The following is an 18098-nucleotide window of genomic DNA, read 5'->3' as shown; positions in this document are numbered from 1 at the left end:
ATTATTTTTTGTTGTTGTTGGATTTGGATTGGATAAGACCGTGGGCCTTGAGCCCATGAGGCTGAATATTCATTGGGCTCAAATTCGGGTCAAACTGACCCAACTCTCGCTCCGTTCCCATTTGCCTGTGTCACGTTCCGCTCGTCTCTAGTAAACTTCATCAGTACAGTAAACCAGCGAAATTGTTAACCCTGATTGATTGCTGTGCTCAACTCACCATCTCTCTCTTCTAAACCCTCTGATTTCGATCGAATGGCGAATCCGCAGCACATATCTCTTCGGCCATGGATCCTCGAAGCAGTCCCGTTCATCGTCGTTCTCCTAATAGTAGCTCATGTCCTCGCTTTGGTACTCTCAAAACTTTTCCATTTCTTTATTTTCTTCTCTTTTTGGTTTCAGCTCCTAGGGTTGGGATTCAATTAGACTCTGATATCTGATTTTCTCTCGTTTTGCATCATGTTAGGTGTATTGGATATACAGACTAGCTACTGAGAAAGAGAGGCAGCCCCAGAGGAGAAAAGCACACTAAGGAACAGGTTGATTTGTGAAAAATAAAATGAATATGAAAACCCTAATTTGTTGATTTCTTGTGTATGAATGTTAATTGAGTTAGCAAGTCATTGCAGTTACTGGTCTGTGTACTAATTAATAGGTTATGGATTGCTGGGAATTGATGAATTACACGGTTTAAGAATTGGCAGAGACCCTTCTGAATCTGATTGTTGTTAAAATTTATGTATTTTTTAATATTTATTTTCAGTTCTGGTTCAGAGTGTTTTTTCATTCTTTTGAGTATAGGCTGTGCAGTTCTCTATTAGATTGTTTGTGCAAGTTATAAGTTCAATGAGTTTTACAAATAGCTTCATTTTGGTTTCTTAGGAAATCCAAGCAAGAGGAACGAACATTCTGTTTGATTTTTGTGTTATTTCTCATCTGTATCTTTCGTATGCGTTTGATTCGGTTGCTGAGTAATTCGAGGAAGAAACTAAAAATGAATGCATTGTGACAGTGTTTAGTTGTTTGAACTTTATCCTGTGTTTGAGAAAGGATTTCCAGTAAGTGTTGACCTCCCTAGAACCGTACATAAGTCGGGACAAATAGAATGTAATTCATCAGACTTACAGAAACAAGTTGAAGATGGTGTCATGGCTCTTGATCTGTGTTACTAAAGCCACACTTCCTGTCTTATATTGAACACGGAACATTTCACATTGCAAGAATGTTGTGATTAATGGTCTAGGCTTAGCCCCGTGTCCGGATGATCTGTCCTTACACGGGCATGCTAAACTGGCTTCTCATTCATTCTTAGACTTTGGTCACTTTGGTATTGTGTTTCGCCTGCTAATCCTATGCTACGGAGATTAACGTTTTGTACTTGCTGTTTGGTTGAACTTTAATGTTATACATGATTGATTTCATATTATGGATGGTACCTGTGTGGTTCTTTTAGTTGGAAACTAGGTTACCCTAAAGCCCAAGGGGTTGCCGTGTCGTAGTGGATGGTATCCGGCACCCTATCTTCCGGCATATTAGTAGGTGTATCAAAGCTTCTTAATATGAATCAGAACTTTGTGTGTTTAGTTGCTGTAGTTGCCATTACCAATTAGATTTGTTGATGAATTGTTATGGTTATGTTTTGAATCAGAAAGCTTTGTTACATAATGACATGATATTTTGCAGCTGTTATCTATGCTTTGAATCCACCTTCATTTTCTTCTACTGCTGTGATTTGAAACCATATTGCATGATACAAAATGTTTTCTGTAGATGACATGAACCTTTGTACCTATCGACCAAAAAAATAAAATAAAACCCCCTTTGAACCTGGATGTTTAAATGTTATCTTACAAAGCCAACATCATGAAATGCCTGCTGACCCTCGTCTCATTTGGAGTATGGGAAGCCAGAGACTTTTCTTTCAAATGCCCTTGAAATTATTCTGAATTATTAAATTGTACTGAGCATCAATTTATTTTACCCTAAAGCATTTTAGGAACCGTTCTCTTTAAGTTATTCTGAATTATATTTTACTCCTATAGACTTTTATTTTTCTTGGACGCTTTTTGAATTGTCATGTTTCTTTTTCTTCTTATCGTTCCAATTTTATTAGATATATAAATAAATAAATAAGTCGTGATGTTAACAAACGGAAGTTTTCTAGAAAAGTCTCCACCCATAAATGGTCGACATAACCATTATTGGGTCCTCTTTGACATTTTTTTATTTAATTTTTTTGGCTTTGACTTGGTAATCGACATGGCATACATTTAAGTCTAAGAATACAAAAATGCATCCAACATATTGCAAGTCATAGAACAACGACGACGACGTAAAATAAACTAATAAACTAATTATTTATAGAACAATGTAATATACTTATCAACAGAAAAAATAAAGAAGCAATCGTGGGCTAAGTTGGCAAAGGCAGTGTGCTCGAATTTGATCATCTTTCCATATTCCAAGGGTAATTTAAATATTATTATTATTCAGTTCATTTTAGGACTCGTTTAACAACTCTGTAAAAATTTAAAGAAAATTGGTGCCTTATTATGTGGATTTATGTGGTAGCGTAATTTCTGCTGTCATAAGTTGTTATGGGCATATCTATATATATATAAAGCAAAAGGCAAAAAATGGTAAAACATTCAAAATATCATAAAATGTCTTTGATTAATTCAAATATTAATAATTAAAATTATTAATTAAATGAGAATAATATGATAAATTCACATTTTTTTTATATTTAAAAAATTAAAAATAAAAATAAAATCAGATAATAAAACCTACTTTTATGAAACATAATTACCTATATTATCTTTTTCTTAATTCTAAAAATAAAATAATCAAATCAAATCAATTTGCACACGCTTGAGGGGCTAGTATACATACAACTTTCAACTTGCAAGGTCAACATTGATGATAGCTATGAGCCACGTGTCAAATTCGAGCCTATTAATGTTTTGTGACAAGGGGCTAGTAAACATACGACTTTTAACTTGTAAGGCCAACATTGATAATTGCTAGGAGCCACGTGTCAAATCCGAGCCTCTTAATCGAAAATGGGTGTCCACCTATTTTGATATTATGGAGTATTTCGGTTATCGTTATTTTGTGTCTATATTACCTCACTCGTGTTGCTTTCTCTCCATCGTCAGATTCGTTAAATCAAACTCTATGTCAAGGTTTCCTTTTTATTTTTTTACATTTCACTTCCGAAAATCCCCGTCTTGTATATGACAAATTACATAAAATGCCACTTATTCTCCCTTGACTCGTAAGAAAAGTCGAAATTAAACATCGGAAATGGAGAAATTTTTGTCCTAATAAATAGGAAGATAAAGAGTTGGAATTAATCTCTAAATCAAAACTCAAACATATCACATGATCTTAGCTTAGATTTGGGCTTGACTTGAGCTTAACACATCAGCAAGCAAAAGATAGATTGTGTTAGGAATTCACTAATGTTACAACAATTGTATATAATATTGTAATGGAACAAACAATATTTCATCCACCTACAATATAACACGTGAATTATAAGTGATTGATAACTTTATATGGATTGGAATTTAGTTTTTCAAGGCAATCAAATTCAAATAACAATAATTAGAAATTTAAAAGTTGGTAAGGCAATTGATAAAGTCACGATAATTATTAGAAAATTATAAATATGATAGTGGTGTTTTATTAGGAGAATGACATTCCATATAAATTCTTATTCATTACTCAACTTAAGCATTTTCTTGTTAACGGGATCTACCATAGTGGAAAATGATCTTGACTTACAGACTATATAAGTCTCAGATTCGAACTCCCATGACATTATAGTTGCTTGTACTAAAAAAAAACATTAAGTATTTTGTTTTTAAAATTCAAAAAAAGAAGAAGACAAACATGGTGCTTAAATATATTTCTATAATCAAAATGCAGCCATACTATGAATTGACAACATAATGTCTTCAAACTCAAGCACATTTCAAAATCAAGTTCTTCCTTTTCGAGTTTTGAGAATCTAAAACCCCTCCCCAAAATCATAACAGGGAATGCACAAAACTTTGGAATTCGTTTTTAATCAAACCAAGGAAATTAGGTACAATGAATCTTAATTTTGTCACTTATTACCTACCTATCTCCTGCTTCTTCTTGTTTTCAACCGTGCAATGCAATAGTAGTGTCACATGGGCAATTATTTTTATCCAAGTGCATGTGGGTTTATTATTAGCACATGCAATTTTATTTAAATGTTCGCAATTAATATATTCATTCTCCAAGACTCTGATTTGCTACATGGGATTTATTTAATTCAAAATATGTGTCAAAGCAATAAAAATTTATTTATAATGGGGATAACATTGTTTATTATTTGCGGCCAATAACACAATGACACGTATAAAAGTAATTTTACGTGTCATTGCGTTATTAGACGGGATAGCAAAAAGTGTTATACCCGTTACATCAGAGTTTCTCTCATGTCAAAAGGACTGTTTTTTCGTTTTCTTAATTTCGATAAGGGAGTCAAAGGGAGTGTTTAAGCATGCTTCATTTTTAATCAACAAAAAAAAAAAAGCATGCTTAATTATAAAATATACTTGAACATGTTATCATGAAATATATCTCAAAAATAAATAAATATATATATATATATTTAAGGCAAGGAAAATGAAAATAAATTGTTTTTAGGTGTGCGAAATGGTGGCCAATGTTTTTTATTTTCAAAAAAAAAAAAAGAAGAGAAGAAAAAAAAAAACAAAAGAAGCCAGAAAAGCATATAAATATATATATAGAGTCGTGTAAATTATCTGTCACAGATGCGATCAATAATTAAATTGGAAATAATTATATAAAATTAGCTGTCCCAAAATCCAGGGCTGTATCGCAATTTTCTCCAAAAGCAAGGGCACTTCTGTTTTCTAAACTATTATACACCACCGTAGCCTCCATTATGAGGTGCTCACTTCGATAGAGAAGAGAGTCACAGTCTCACAGAGAAAGCAAAAACAAAGAGAGACAAAACCATGTGTCCAACAACCAAGCAAAAGCATCGGAGCTCCGTCGCCGATCACGTCGGAAAATGCTCCAGATCCGACGAGTCCACAACCACCACCGCCGATTGGATCTCCGAGTCCATCCACAGCGGATCACTACGCCACGTGGACCTCACCACCGGAACCAATGGCTGGGCCTCACCTCCCGGCGACCTATTCTCTCTCCGCACAAAGAACTACTTGACGAAAAAACAAAAAGGCCCCGCCGGCGACTACCTACTCACGCCGTGCGGCACAGATTGGCTCAGATCCAGCACCAAACTCGATAACGTACTCGCTCGCCCCGATAACCGCGTGGCCAACGCGCTGCGGAAGGCCCAGGCCCAAGGCAAGTCCATGAAGAGCTTCATTTTCGCTGTGAATCTACAAGTCCCCGGTAAGGACCAGCACAGCGCGGTGTTCTACTTCGCCACAGAGGATCCTATCCCCTCCAGCTCGCTCCTATACCGGTTCATCAACGGGGACGACTCGTTCAGGAACCAGCGGTTCAAGATCGTGAATCGGATTGTGAAAGGGCCGTGGATCGTCGAGAAGACGGTGGGGAATTACAGTGCGTGTTTGTTGGGGAAGGCGCTGACGTGTAATTACCATAGAGGACCTAACTACCTTGAAATTGACGTGGATATCGCGAGCTCGGGGATCGCCAAGGCCATTCTGAGACTCGCATTGAGATACGTGACGAGCGTAACGATTGACATGGGGTTTGTGGTGGAGGGGCAGGCAGAGGATGAGCTGCCCGAGAAGTTAGTCGGCGCGGTCAGGGTTTGCCAGATGGAGATGTCGTCGGCGACGGTGGTGGACGCGCCGCATGGTCCAGCCGTAGTGCGTGGACTGAGCTTTGCGAAGGTGAATCATCATAAGTCCGGCGACGACGACGATTGAAACTCTTAAACGGCGGTAGCTTTTAATTGTTTCCTTTTTTCGTTAATTTTTTTTTAAAAAAGTTTTAAATTATTTGTTGTTAATTGTAAGTCGTTTTAACGGTGGGGTAAGTCCCTTTTTCATGGGGATTGGTGGAATGACTATGTAGATAATAAAATGAAATGGTAACAACAAATAACAATGCAACTGATTACTCACTTTCCTTTCTTCTCTTTTCTCTACCCATTGCATGATTTTGGTTTCTCGGGATTAATTTAACACAGAAAATGTGGGTTTTGTTAATTTATTTTTAGGTGCTACTAATTATCATTTACTTTTTACTTTGGTGGTGGGACGTCACAAAAGGTTACAACCACATACGTCATTAAACATTTGATACTCGTTTTTATATTCCAAAGTTTTTATAGTGGTGACAATGGTGATTGATAAAAGGACATTAGCGTTATATGGAAAATAGAGGTAGTTGGCACCTAGCAATGATGGAGGAAGAATTTGGAAATGCAATTAATTTTTTTGTCATTGATTTTAACGTCAGTCGTTGATACGCACATATATCAACGAATCAAAATTATTCGGTGCAAATTCCTTCTACATATGTATAGAGTCTATGGACAACTGATGATAGTAGAACTGAATAAAGAAAAGTCGTACACTAAAACTTGTGGACTGGGGGAGGGGGATTGGGGATAGTGGGGGTATTGTACCGAAATTGAATAAACGGTTAAAAGTTGTTCCGCAAGAAATGACTAGGACCTTTCGGCAGTTTATTACTTGGCTCTCCTTTTCCCACCATTGAAGCATTGTCATTGTGTGGGCTCTCAAGTTTCAGAATTTTAGGTCATCATTTTGTTTTTTCTTTATTTTCTTTATTTACAAAAAGAGGTATTTGGATGACGAAAAAAAGAATACTTGAGTGTTGAATCGGCTTCCAATTGCTTTACTTCTGGTCACAAAAAACACACAGAGATGGAACATTTCTTTTAGGGGACATGTAACCGGTGCTTCAATAATTGCTTTCCTAGTATATATTTGATTATTTTGCGACAATGCAGATATTTTGTTTTAATCTCGTTATAGTGGTTGGTTGGTGTGGAAGATAACATTGACTAAATATCATCCTTGCCGATTAACTGTGGAATAAAAATAAGAAGAACAATAAAAGTGTTTTAGGTGCTAATAACACAGTGTATTCGTCTCCTTGCATCGAGTTCGGTCTTTTTTCTTTCACACGAGACTAGTTTATAATATCGCTTTGTTAAAAAGAAAAATTAAGGGGGGGGGAACAAAGTTCGGTTTTTGAGTCCACCTGGCTGCGTCAAGCGGCCTCTTGTCAAGAATATGAAAAAGGACCCGACTGGTTCGGGGAATTGAATACGAACCATCCAGTTGTTGAGCGTTAGAATTAAAAAGGGCGGACGACCAATGTGAAATCCCCATTTTACTTTTTTTAGTCGGGATTCTTTTATATTTATTTTATTTCTTTCTGCAACTTTTTAGCATGCTTGGCTGCTAGCCTGCTGGTTGTGAATTAAACAAATATTTTAAAGCGATGCGTTGCTTTCAGGACAGGGCCAAGTAGTATGATCAATAATTAGAGGCTCCCCCTTGAGGAATATCCTCCTTTGTTTATGTTTTATACATTAAAAATAAATGTAAAATAACTATTTTCAAGTGCTAATAATAATTAGTTTATTTATTTATTTATGAGCTTTCTGTATATTAATTTGTGTGATGTGCATTACTTGCTACACCGAAAGCATGGATGGATATGGATTATGGATACGGTGATGTTCCTGACGATGCAGATGAGTTTCATTTCGTCCACACAAATGAAGTGGGACTTGTAAAAGACAAAAGCATCGGGTTTAATAAACTAATTAATTAGGGTAATTAATTAGCCAAATATAATACGCTAGGGTGTTAATATAATTTTTTATGATGCTTTGTCCTCTTGTTATAAAACATCATGGCGTGCTGTGGCTCTCTCCCCCTCTCTCTCTCTCTCTGTGTCCTCTGGTTTTTGCTACCAAAGCAATCAGAAAGTGGTTAGTTAAGGATGGGCAGCCCGAGACACAGACTGCAGACTGACGAGCCTCTCCGCTGAAACCAATAACATAATTCTCAATTTACCCCCTGACCATTTTTTTTAACGAATTAAAGGCTCGAATTAAATTTTATTATCAATATTACCCCCACCGTCAAAATTCGAACATTTCATCCATTAGTCCGTCTATTTGACCCACGTTGACGCTTGATTGAGGGTTATTTTCGGCATTAGGCGCGGATTGAATTAGCAACCTCTCCTCTCTCACACACTTCGCACTTCTCTTTCACATTGGTAGGGGAGGGTTAGAAAGGGACCGGAATTTGGGCGGGAAAAAGGACGAAATCTAAGGTTGGAATCGAGGGAATCTGAAAGCATTTTCATAAAGGTTCTTTTGGCTCTGTTGATTCGACGCAGCATGAGTCTGGATGTGTTGCTTTTGCAGGTGCGGAACAGAGGGCCTCCTCCCAAGTACAGTAAGTAATCGATTTTCCCAATTTCAAATTGTTTAAGCTTGTGTGGTCCTTGGTGTCGGTTGTTTGCACATTTTGTGGTGTTGTCTGATATGCTGTTTTGAATATGAAACACTTGTGGTCCCGAAGCATTTGTGTTGTTTTGTCTGCATAATTATAGGTGGACCTGAGTGAATTTGAAGTTTAGAATGGTAGTTGGGCAGTAAAGAAAATTTGGTGTGGTAAAATAGTGGTTTTATATATAATTTTCTGTTTTTTTTAGGTGATCCAGATTTGTTCTCCCTAGAAATTCACCATGGAGGTTATATTTCAGAGGGGAAGTATGTTCGGGGTAGTACCACTACTGGAACAAAAGAAGGGGGTTTGTTCCAATTGAAGTAGATGCCCATGTAGTTGAGTTTGTGGAGTATACACCTACTTCTAGAGTTCAACCTTTATATCTATCATATAAGAATCAACCGCATTTCCCAGAGAGCCAGGATCCCATGTAGTTGAGTTTGTGGAGTATACACCTACTTCTAGAGTTCAACCTTTATATCTCTCATATAAGAATCAACCGCATTTCCCAGAGAGCCAGGCATCTGCATCTACTCCACAATTGGGGTTGGAAGTAGAAGTTGAAACTGAAACTGATGTTGGTGAGTTGGGGAACCAGTTTGTAGAAGTGGATGTTGATTTAGATGATGATGGTTATGATGAGGTACATAAGGAGGGAGATAATGAGGCAGATGACAGTGAAGATGATGAGGCTGAAGATGATGATAGTGTAGAAGAGGCTGAAGATGATGATAGTGTAGAAGAGGCTGAAGATGATGACAGTGAGACAGACATTGAGTTGATTGACTCCGAGTTTGAGCAGTCAGATGAAGAAGGGTTGAAGAGAGTCTTGGAAGAGGATGATAACTTGTTTGATAAACATGTAGTTGATGAAGAAAATGATGAATACAATGAAGAACCTGGTGAGGTTGACAGTGAAGACTACAATACCGACGATCTTGTAAGTCTTGATGAAGAATCTGATGAGGGTGAAGGTGTGAAAAACCGTAGCCGCAGAAGAAAAGCTCCTAGATTTAAGCAGTTTAGAAGAGAATCTGATTTGCTGAAGCCAACATTTCATTTGGGAATGGAATTTACCAACATGGAGCAGTGTAGGGAAGCAATAAGGTATTATGCAGTTTCATGTGCAAGGCCATTGAAGTGGGTGACGAATGATTCGAATAGGGTGAGGCTGAAATGTGAAGGAGATAAAAAACAAAAGGTTCCATGTCCTTGGATGCTATATGCTTCTCATGTGGGGAAAGGTCCAAGTACAAGGATTAAGACATATGTTCCAAGGCATACATGTGGAAGGAGGCAAAGAACCAAGTATGCCACTTCATCATGGCTGTCTAAGAGGTTTGATGAGGAGTTAAGAGATAATCCCAAAATGAAAGTGACAGATTTCATGAAGTTAATAAGGAAACATTATGCCATAGATGTAACTGAGGCTCAAGTTTATAAAGCCAAGAGTTTTGCAAAAAAGAGAATTCTAGGCAGTATTGAAGAGCAATATGGTAAGTTGTGGGATTATTGTGAAGAGTTAAAGAGCAATAACCCTGGCAGTACTGTTATTGTGAAAACTGAATTGCAAGGTGAGAATCCTATTTTCAAGAGGATTTATGTATGTTTTGGAGCACTTAAAAAGGGATTTGTGGAAGGATGTAGACAAGTGGTGGGTTTTGATGGGTGCCATGTTAAGGGGTCTCATCTAGGGCAGATTCTAAGTGCAGTTGGGATTGATGGAAATAATGGGATGTATCCAATTGCTTTTGCGGTTGTTGAAGTTGAAAATACAGAGACTTGGGGTTGGTTCTTTGACATATTCTTTCAAGATGTAGGTATTGAAAATGGCAATGGATGGGTTTTCATTACTGATAAGCAAAAGGGTTTGGGGAATGCCCTTCATGCTTTGATGCCCAATGCTGAGCACAGGCATTGTGTGAGGCACTTGCACAATAATTTCAAGCTTGCAGGCCATACTGGTGCAGCTTTCAAGCAGAGGTTGTGGGCAGCAGCTAGGGCAACAACAATACCTGTATTTGAAGCTGAAATGGAGCAGATGTTGGGTCAATCTCAGGCAGCTTATAAGTGGCTTCAGGAGAGACCAGCTGCTCATTGGAGTAGATCACACTTTAGTACAGTCCCAAAGTGTGATATACTTCTAAACAACTTGTGTGAGTGTTTTAATGCTGCAATTCTAGAAGCAAGAGATAAGCCCATTGTTACTCTTTTGGAGAGAATTAGAACCTACTTGATGCTTAGAATGGCTAGACTTAGAGAGACAGTGTGGCCCCATGAGGTTGGTCCAAGAATATTTGGTATTGTGGAGAAGAATTCAATTGAAAGTGGCCACTGCATAGCTTTGTATGCTGGTGGGGGGAAGTATCAAGTTAATAGCATGTTGGGAGCTATGTTTGTTGTGGATTTAGAAAGGCATACATGTACCTGCAGAAAATGGGACTTAAGTGGAATTCCTTGTCCACATGCCTTGGCTTCAATAGCAAAGAGTGAGCACAGCCCTCTGGATTTTGTGCATGCACTTTACAAAAGGCCGGCATATGATAGGGCTTATGAGGGCTATATATCTCCAATGCCTAGTCAAGCATATTGGAGAAAAACAGGGCATGTACCTATCAAGCCACCTGTTTATCGCATCCAACCAGGAAGGCCCAAACTTAGCAGAAATAGAGAAGCTGATGAAATACCAAAAGGGGCAACAAAACTTAAAAGGTATGGCATTGTAATCACGTGCCGCAACTGTGGACAAGAAGGTCACAATTTTGCTGGTTGTCCCCAACTTCGACAGGTTTTAATTGTTCTTAATTTGTTTGTTTACATATTTCCTTTTGTTGAAAATGGCTATGTTAACATGTGATTGGACTGTTTTTACTATATTAACATGTGATTTGTTGTTCTTGACAATGAAGGGGCAACCTAGAGGTAGAGCAAGATGCGGTAGAAGGGGAAGAGGAGCTGTGAGGGGAAGAGGTGCAAGGGGAAAAGGAGCTGCAACTGCTAATGGAGATGTTGATACTACAAGTGTCAATGCAAGTGGAACAACTGCAAGTGGAACAACAACTGTCAGAGGTGTTAAGAGAGGCAGAGGTGTTGTCGGTGAACAACAACAAACTCAGGCCAGACCAAAGTTTAATGTAAGTACTTGGATTATTGTGGTGTGCTTTGAATCAATCATTGCATTATTGAAGGCTTAAGGGATCTATGCTTGGAACAGGTGAAAAGAGGAGCTCAGGCCCCCTATGTCATAAGGAAGACCAATGTATTTGCTGATTCACAAGCTGGCCAAAGTTCACAAGCTCCTTCAGGACCTGCCCCAAGGTCACAAGCTCCTTCAGGACCTGCCCCAAGTAAACAAGCTCCTTCACAATCTGTCCCACATTCACAAGGTCCTTCACAACCTGCCCCAAGGTCACAAGCTCCTCCACAACCTGCCCAAAGTTCACAAGCTCATCAAGGTTCAAGTTCACAACCTCAACCTATGGTAACTTCTCCAAAAAGGCCTAGGTTAAAATCTCCAGCAAAACGAATAAGGCCATGGAGAGTTTAGTCAGTAATTTGAAGTGAATGGTTCAAGAGTTGTTATGTTTATTTTGGTGTTCTAGATCATCTTGGTTTGCAATCTATTTGCTAGTATATTGTTGAACTGATTTTGATATGAAGTGAATGGATGAAGATGTATTTTTGAAACAGAATTTGGACAAGCTTTTATGTAATCACATGTGAATTCAAATGTTGTATATTTTGGCCTTTGAAGTGCAGTTCATTTGGTGTGATAGTTACTATTTCAATGGTCAAAATGACAGCTTGCATTTTCATTCACCAAAACAGTTCTTACATTGTCAATTACACACCCTTTCTTACCCTTACAAAAAGTCAATCACCCATCTCTTTCTCACCATTACAAATTGCCAATTACCCATCTTTCTAACCATTACATAATGCCAAGCACTCATCCCTTTCTAGCCCTTACAAAATGCCAACTACCCATCCATTTCTACAGCTGCCCATTTGTGCCTTTATCTTCATTCAAAATCAAGCACAAAATAACCCCAAACATGCACAATGACACCCAAAACCATGGGTTTTTCAGCTTCGAATTCCCTTTCTTTTTTTCTGCTTCCAAACTGTTAATTCTCCTCAGCAGTCCTGGAATTATTTGCTTAGATCTATTGCACATAACAGGGTCACCCCACTCCCACATTTGACAACGTTTCTGCAAACACACAGTTTTCAAAGGTGGAAATTCAAAACTGCAAATTTGAAACCCAAACTTCAAAATTCAACTCACCTGTGCACAAACATAAAATCTTCGTCCTGGATGTGAAGAGGTCCACGAAGTTTGAATTTTTGCAACCTTCCCACAGTAGCAGACCTGTGATGGCAACATCCATGGATTGCCATCTTCCAACTCTGAACTCCCTCTGTGTGCGTTCGTCCTCATCTATATATATATATATATATATCTCTCTCTCTCTCTCTCTCTCTCTCTCAGCAACCTTCAATTTCGTTCTATTCCAACCTTCGATTTCGTCCTTTTTTCCGCCCAATTTCCGGTCCCTTTCTAACCGATTTCCACCAATGTGAAAGAGAAGTGCGAAGTGTGTGAGAGAAGAGAGGTTGCTAATTCAACCCGCGCCTAATGCCGAAAATAACCCTCAATCAAGCGTCAACGTGGGTCAAATAGACGGACTAATGGATGAAATGTTCGAATTTTGACGGTGGGGGTAACATTGATAATAAAATTTAATTCGAGCCTTTAATTCGCTAAAAAAAAAGTCAGGGGGTAAATTGAGAATTATGTACAAGTTCAGGGGGGAATTCAGCAGAATACCCTTTGAGTTGGAATTTTCCTTCCAATACGTTCGATTATTTTATTATTATATCCTTGATTGGTCATTAGACTATTTTATACAAGTAGTGGGGAAAGGTAAGAATTGGATACTTCCCAATACAATCCCATTACAGAAAAATATGTAACACAATGCTTTATTCTATAGCTAGCAGTTTGTGTTACAATTATGCCCCATGGCCATGGACGATGTTCATTACTCAGGGGCAACTTGCAGGGGCAAATCCGACTTTTTGACCAGCCACGTCATACACCACCTCCAACCTCTTCTGTTGAACATTCCCAATAATTCCCAAGCCAGTATCATCCTTGTGTCCCGCAAACGCCAAGCAAGCCTGCGAATCACTTACCGCCAACAATATCCCGGCCGCGTCCAAGTCCACCGTAATCCCGTCCCCAAATCCAAACGCAATATTCGGATACGACACCGTCTCGTAACCACTGAAATTGTAACACGTGTCCAGCAGCGAAAATGACAGAGTCATCGTGTAGTTTTTCATACCCTCCCGAAACGCGTTCCGCAACGCCGTGTACGCAGTCGCCGGCAGCCTCGTGATCACCGTCCCCGAGTCGATGATGGTTCCCGAAGACGAAAAGACCGAGGACGCAACCGGCAGCTGGCGCCCGCCGACGCTGATGCCGGTGAGGCCGAGGCCATAAAACGACGACGCTCTTTCGGATAACGTGGTGAGCTTGGTGAACTTGACGCCGTTAGCGGAGCCTCCTCCGTTGCCGAAGGTGAGATGACCGGTGGAGCTGGAAGTTGACGGAAGGCAGTAGGAGAAGAAGCGGTTGTATTTCATGGCGGTTTGTTCGACGAGGGAGATGTTGTTTCGGCCGAGACCGAGCAAACCGGCAGTGCCGTTGAAAAGGCCTTCGTTGTCTTGGCCACAGCCGAAGAGGAAACCTTCAAAAACGTCCGTGGAGGTCAATGTAAGCTTTTCTTTGGCGAAATCCCCGATGGAGAAGGACCCGTCTCCGTACCGGATGCCGTAAAGGCAGGAGGACGAGGCGGAGGAGCAACCGTGTTGGATGCCGGCGGATGAGAGTTGAGTACACGTGGCGGATGTACAGGATAAGTTTTTGTATGAGGCGGAGAGAGAAGGGTCGAAGATGGGCTCGCTCTGTGTGTAACAAGATCGAAGACATGGGCGGCATTGGGTCCAGGTGAGGTCGCTGCCGGTGTCAAAGACGAGGGAGAGTTGCTTGGCGGGCGTGCCGAGAGCGACGGTGACTAAGTAGTTTCCTGTACCCAGAGGGAGACCGGACTTGGCTGGGAGGGTGGTGGCGGCGGCGGATTGGGTGAATGGGTCGTGGATTCTGTAGTTGAGGCGGGAGTGGATTGAGTTGACTCGGGCTTCGTCTTGCTTGAGGATTTGAGCGTGGTATTTGTCATCACTTTTTGTGGTTGAAGTTTTGGATGATTTGTGGAATATAGAGCATGGCCCATGCTTGTGTACCGCTTCCAATATTGTTGCCTTGTCATTGGTATGACCTGGTCATTGAAATGTATGAGCGTATGTATACATGTGACTCTTTATGCATCTATTCACAATTATATCCATCTGTGCATGCCTGCCTCCAGTTTACTGGTAACAAGACCATGCATGTCATGTGGGTGAGAGAGACACAAAGGTAATGGGGCACGGGGCTATGTTTTTAAAAAAAATTTTAAATAGAGTAAATTTGGTTTAGTTTTTTTTTTTGTTTTTTTATTTTTTTAATAGAAAAGAATCTCCATTGAAAAGTTGGGTTTAATTCTCAGATTGGTGACTTTGATACAAGTCCTTTGACTTTTGTGCCACATAGGATTACATTCCTTTTTTAATCTTTTATGATGTAATCTTTTTATTTTTTATTTTTAAAAATCATTTTTTGTTCCAATGTTGCCCCTTATGCTTTGAATTGGGTAATAGTACTTTATGTGATAATAATTAGCTATTTATAACGTTTGTCATTGAATAGAAAAGAAAAAAAAAGGCAAATATATCCCAAAAATTACGTTGTTACAAACTATTATACATTGTCGACCAAAGCATTTGATTGTGGAACTTTTAGTACCTATATAAGCACACGGAAACATACATCACATGCAAGAGCAGATCAAAGAGAGGTAGTGATGGATGATGGCATTCATTTGCTAAATTTATATTGTAAGACACAAAGGATCAATAATGATCCAAAACGGCATTTCCCTCTAAAACAACTACCTACGCATTTCTGCGGTTTCCAATCGAAGCATGCAAGGAAAACCATATCATTTGAAGCATGCAAGGAAAAACCAGATCAATTTGCAAACACATCGTTTAGTACTTGAGTTATAGGTAACAATTTTTATTTTTGTTCACACTATGGTAGAGGTATATTACGTACTATTGTAGATATATATACTAGAAATCCTATAGTGTAGGTATATTGTTCTATTGCCTATTGCATAGGTATATATGTGTTTTTTTAAATATTTTCGACAATGTATAACAGTATTTTATTTACATATTTTTTGTAGGTAACATACAATTTTTATTTGTCTATTTTTGTATCTACCTTATTAGTAGTCTTCTAATTTATGTTCATAACATATATGCAGTCTTTTAATTTAAGTTCCTAACTTATAGGTAACACGATTTATCACTACGTTTTTTTCGTTGCTAATAATAACACTATTTACCTATATGTCAGGTACATAAATTCATGTGGGTATTTGTCTGATCGATTGGTATAATATGTGGGTCTTTACTTTTCATTGATTAAATTGTATTTTATGCATATATTAGGTAAATATCATCAAGGAAAGAATTCAAAATTTAAATTAAGAAATTCAATAATAAGGAAATAATGCATTAAATTTAGATTTTAAATGTGTTTTCCTTATTTATCTCAAAGGGTAAAATCGACACAACAAAAAAAGTAATAAATGTCAAAAGACCTACATCTAAAACCAAAAACACACGCGGACTAAACCCAATGATAACTAATCGTTTTGGACTAAACCCAATAAATGTCACAGTATATCTATATAATAGCAAACTCTAGTCCCATGCGCCATTGGAATTAACAGCCTATATAGCAAGGCCTAACGAAATACTGGATGCCAGACAATATATATATATATATATATATATATATATAGAGAGAGAGAGAGAGAGAGAGAGAGAGAGATGCGTACTGCACGTAATTAAAATGGGGTTGGAAATGAATTAACCTTTGGTGGAGGGGGTGCAGGTGGTTGCTGGTAGAAGAGAGTTTACTTCAACTGTGTGAGTAGTGTGTGGCAGAAGGTGGGGTTCTGGACTTGTTGCTGCCCGAGCAATGTCCTTTTCGAAAGAGCAGAGAATTAGGAACAGAAATACAGAGCAGAAACCCATGAAAAAACCTAAGGAAAGAGGAGAAGGTAGAAATGAATATGGTTAACAAGCCTAGCTAGCTATTGGCCTTATATAAACTATTTGGAGGGTTTAATTTTCTAGCATTTGGTCCATACCATCGTTCTCAAAACGTTCAGACCCCCGCTGTAACCCATTAAATTTTTTTTGTTTTTTTTTTTTCTGGTCGATCCACTTTGTCCACCCGTTCTCTTACGTTAATTATCTTTCACCCGTGAATTCTGTGTTGCCTGAAACCGAAGGAACTACAAGGCAAAGACAAAAAAATATAATGAAAGGAAGAAGGTTCCCTCTGTCTATATAATGCCAAGTGGACTTGGAGTTTGGAAGGAAGGTACTGCATGCATGCATTTCTGTTCCTAGTCACGACTACTCATGGGTCCCAAAGTCAATGAGTCAACAGAGTCCATAGTTAAGCTGATCAAACAATCAGTTTAACTATATCCGTTCACCAAACTTTGGAATGTCACTAATTGGTTCTTTCTGCAGACATTATGGGCTCACATTGGCTTGGTTCAATACAAAAACAAAAACAATTTAGGTCCAAACTATTTCAAGCCCAAACAAAACTAGGACATGGTTGTTGTTGTTCAAGTTGTTAAGAACATTTACGCCGTATCTGAAGGCTTAGGTTCATTTCATCCTATTCTCTAATATCGCTTGAATACAAAAATAAAAACCATATTGTCTTCCCTTTGCTTTTTACAACAAAAATGTTATATTAAAAAAAGAAAAAGAAAAAGTAAATTGAACTTAGACCCATAAAATTCATTTTTAATCACCTATAGTCCTTCTCTTTATTTTTCTATTTAAAATATTCAATTTTTTCAAATAAAACCCGATGACTAGGATTCAAATATGCAAGTTACCTAATCTAACTTAAAATATGATTTATTTTATTTTTCAGATTTCAAAACTACCATTATTTACAAGTTCATGTGTTATGTGGTGGGTGTATTAAGTCTTAGTTTTTGAATTTATTGTTTTGATTTTCTCCCACAGAATTAGCCTGCAATTCAATACTTTAAATAAATAAATAAAACTGCAATTTAATACTCTTTATGCATCAGTTTTGGTTATGAATTTACTTATGATTTAAATAATATACCCAATTTATTTAAAGCATTTTTGAAAATAATGTACCTAATATTTTATAAAAATAATTTACCTATTATGAATAAAAGATAATAGGTAAATTATTATAGATAAGAGATAGTAGGATAACGTACCTCTTTTTAAAAAAATACATAATTTACCTATAATGAATAAAATATAATAGGTTACCATCAGTAAATTATTTTTATTTAGAAATTAGCCCCATTGTAAGTACATTGTAAAAATAATATACATGCCATTTATATATAA

General features: G+C 38.0%; 2 protein-coding genes and 1 long non-coding RNA gene across 3 annotated transcripts; 2 read left to right on the top strand and 1 right to left on the bottom strand.

The window, feature by feature from the left end:
- Positions 1 to 107: 107 nt before the first annotated feature.
- LOC117633156 lies at positions 108 to 770 on the top strand. Its single transcript, XR_004586577.1, has 2 exons — positions 108 to 348; positions 464 to 770. It is a non-coding gene; the product is annotated as an uncharacterized LOC117633156 (long non-coding RNA).
- Positions 771 to 4829: 4059 nt separating this feature from the next.
- Positions 4830 to 6124, top strand: LOC117633138 (protein ENHANCED DISEASE RESISTANCE 2-like). Its single transcript, XM_034366831.1, has one exon. The coding sequence runs from the start codon at positions 5016 to 5018 to the stop codon at positions 5925 to 5927; it is 912 nt and encodes a 303-aa protein (XP_034222722.1). The 5' UTR covers positions 4830 to 5015; the 3' UTR covers positions 5928 to 6124.
- A 7266-nt stretch (positions 6125 to 13390) lies between these two features.
- On the bottom strand, positions 13391 to 16742 carry LOC117638837 (aspartyl protease family protein At5g10770-like). Its single transcript, XM_034373987.1, has 2 exons — positions 16553 to 16742; positions 13391 to 14845 (listed from the first exon to the last, which is right to left on the bottom strand). The coding sequence occupies exons 1-2, from the start codon at positions 16713 to 16715 to the stop codon at positions 13551 to 13553; spliced, it is 1458 nt and encodes a 485-aa protein (XP_034229878.1). The 5' UTR covers positions 16716 to 16742; the 3' UTR covers positions 13391 to 13550.
- Positions 16743 to 18098: the final 1356 nt, after the last annotated feature.

This window comes from Prunus dulcis, chromosome 1 (genome assembly GCF_902201215.1).
Source record: "Prunus dulcis chromosome 1, ALMONDv2, whole genome shotgun sequence".
NCBI lineage: Eukaryota > Viridiplantae > Streptophyta > Magnoliopsida > Rosales > Rosaceae > Prunus > Prunus dulcis.
This window is presented reverse-complemented; position numbering and strand designations above follow the sequence as displayed.

Bases quoted from the DNA above. Each gene is read 5' to 3' on its own strand.
- LOC117633138 (XM_034366831.1), top strand. From the start codon at position 5,016: ATGTGTCCAACAACCAAGCAAAAGCATCGGAGCTCCGTCGCCGATCAC.
- LOC117638837 (XM_034373987.1), bottom strand. From the start codon at position 16,715: ATGGGTTTCTGCTCTGTATTTCTGTTCCTAATTCTCTGCTCTTTCGAA. The intron at 14,846-16,552 runs GTTAATTCATTT...TTCAATGACCAG, and splicing joins CTGCACCCCCTCCACCAAAG to GTCATACCAATGACAAGGCA.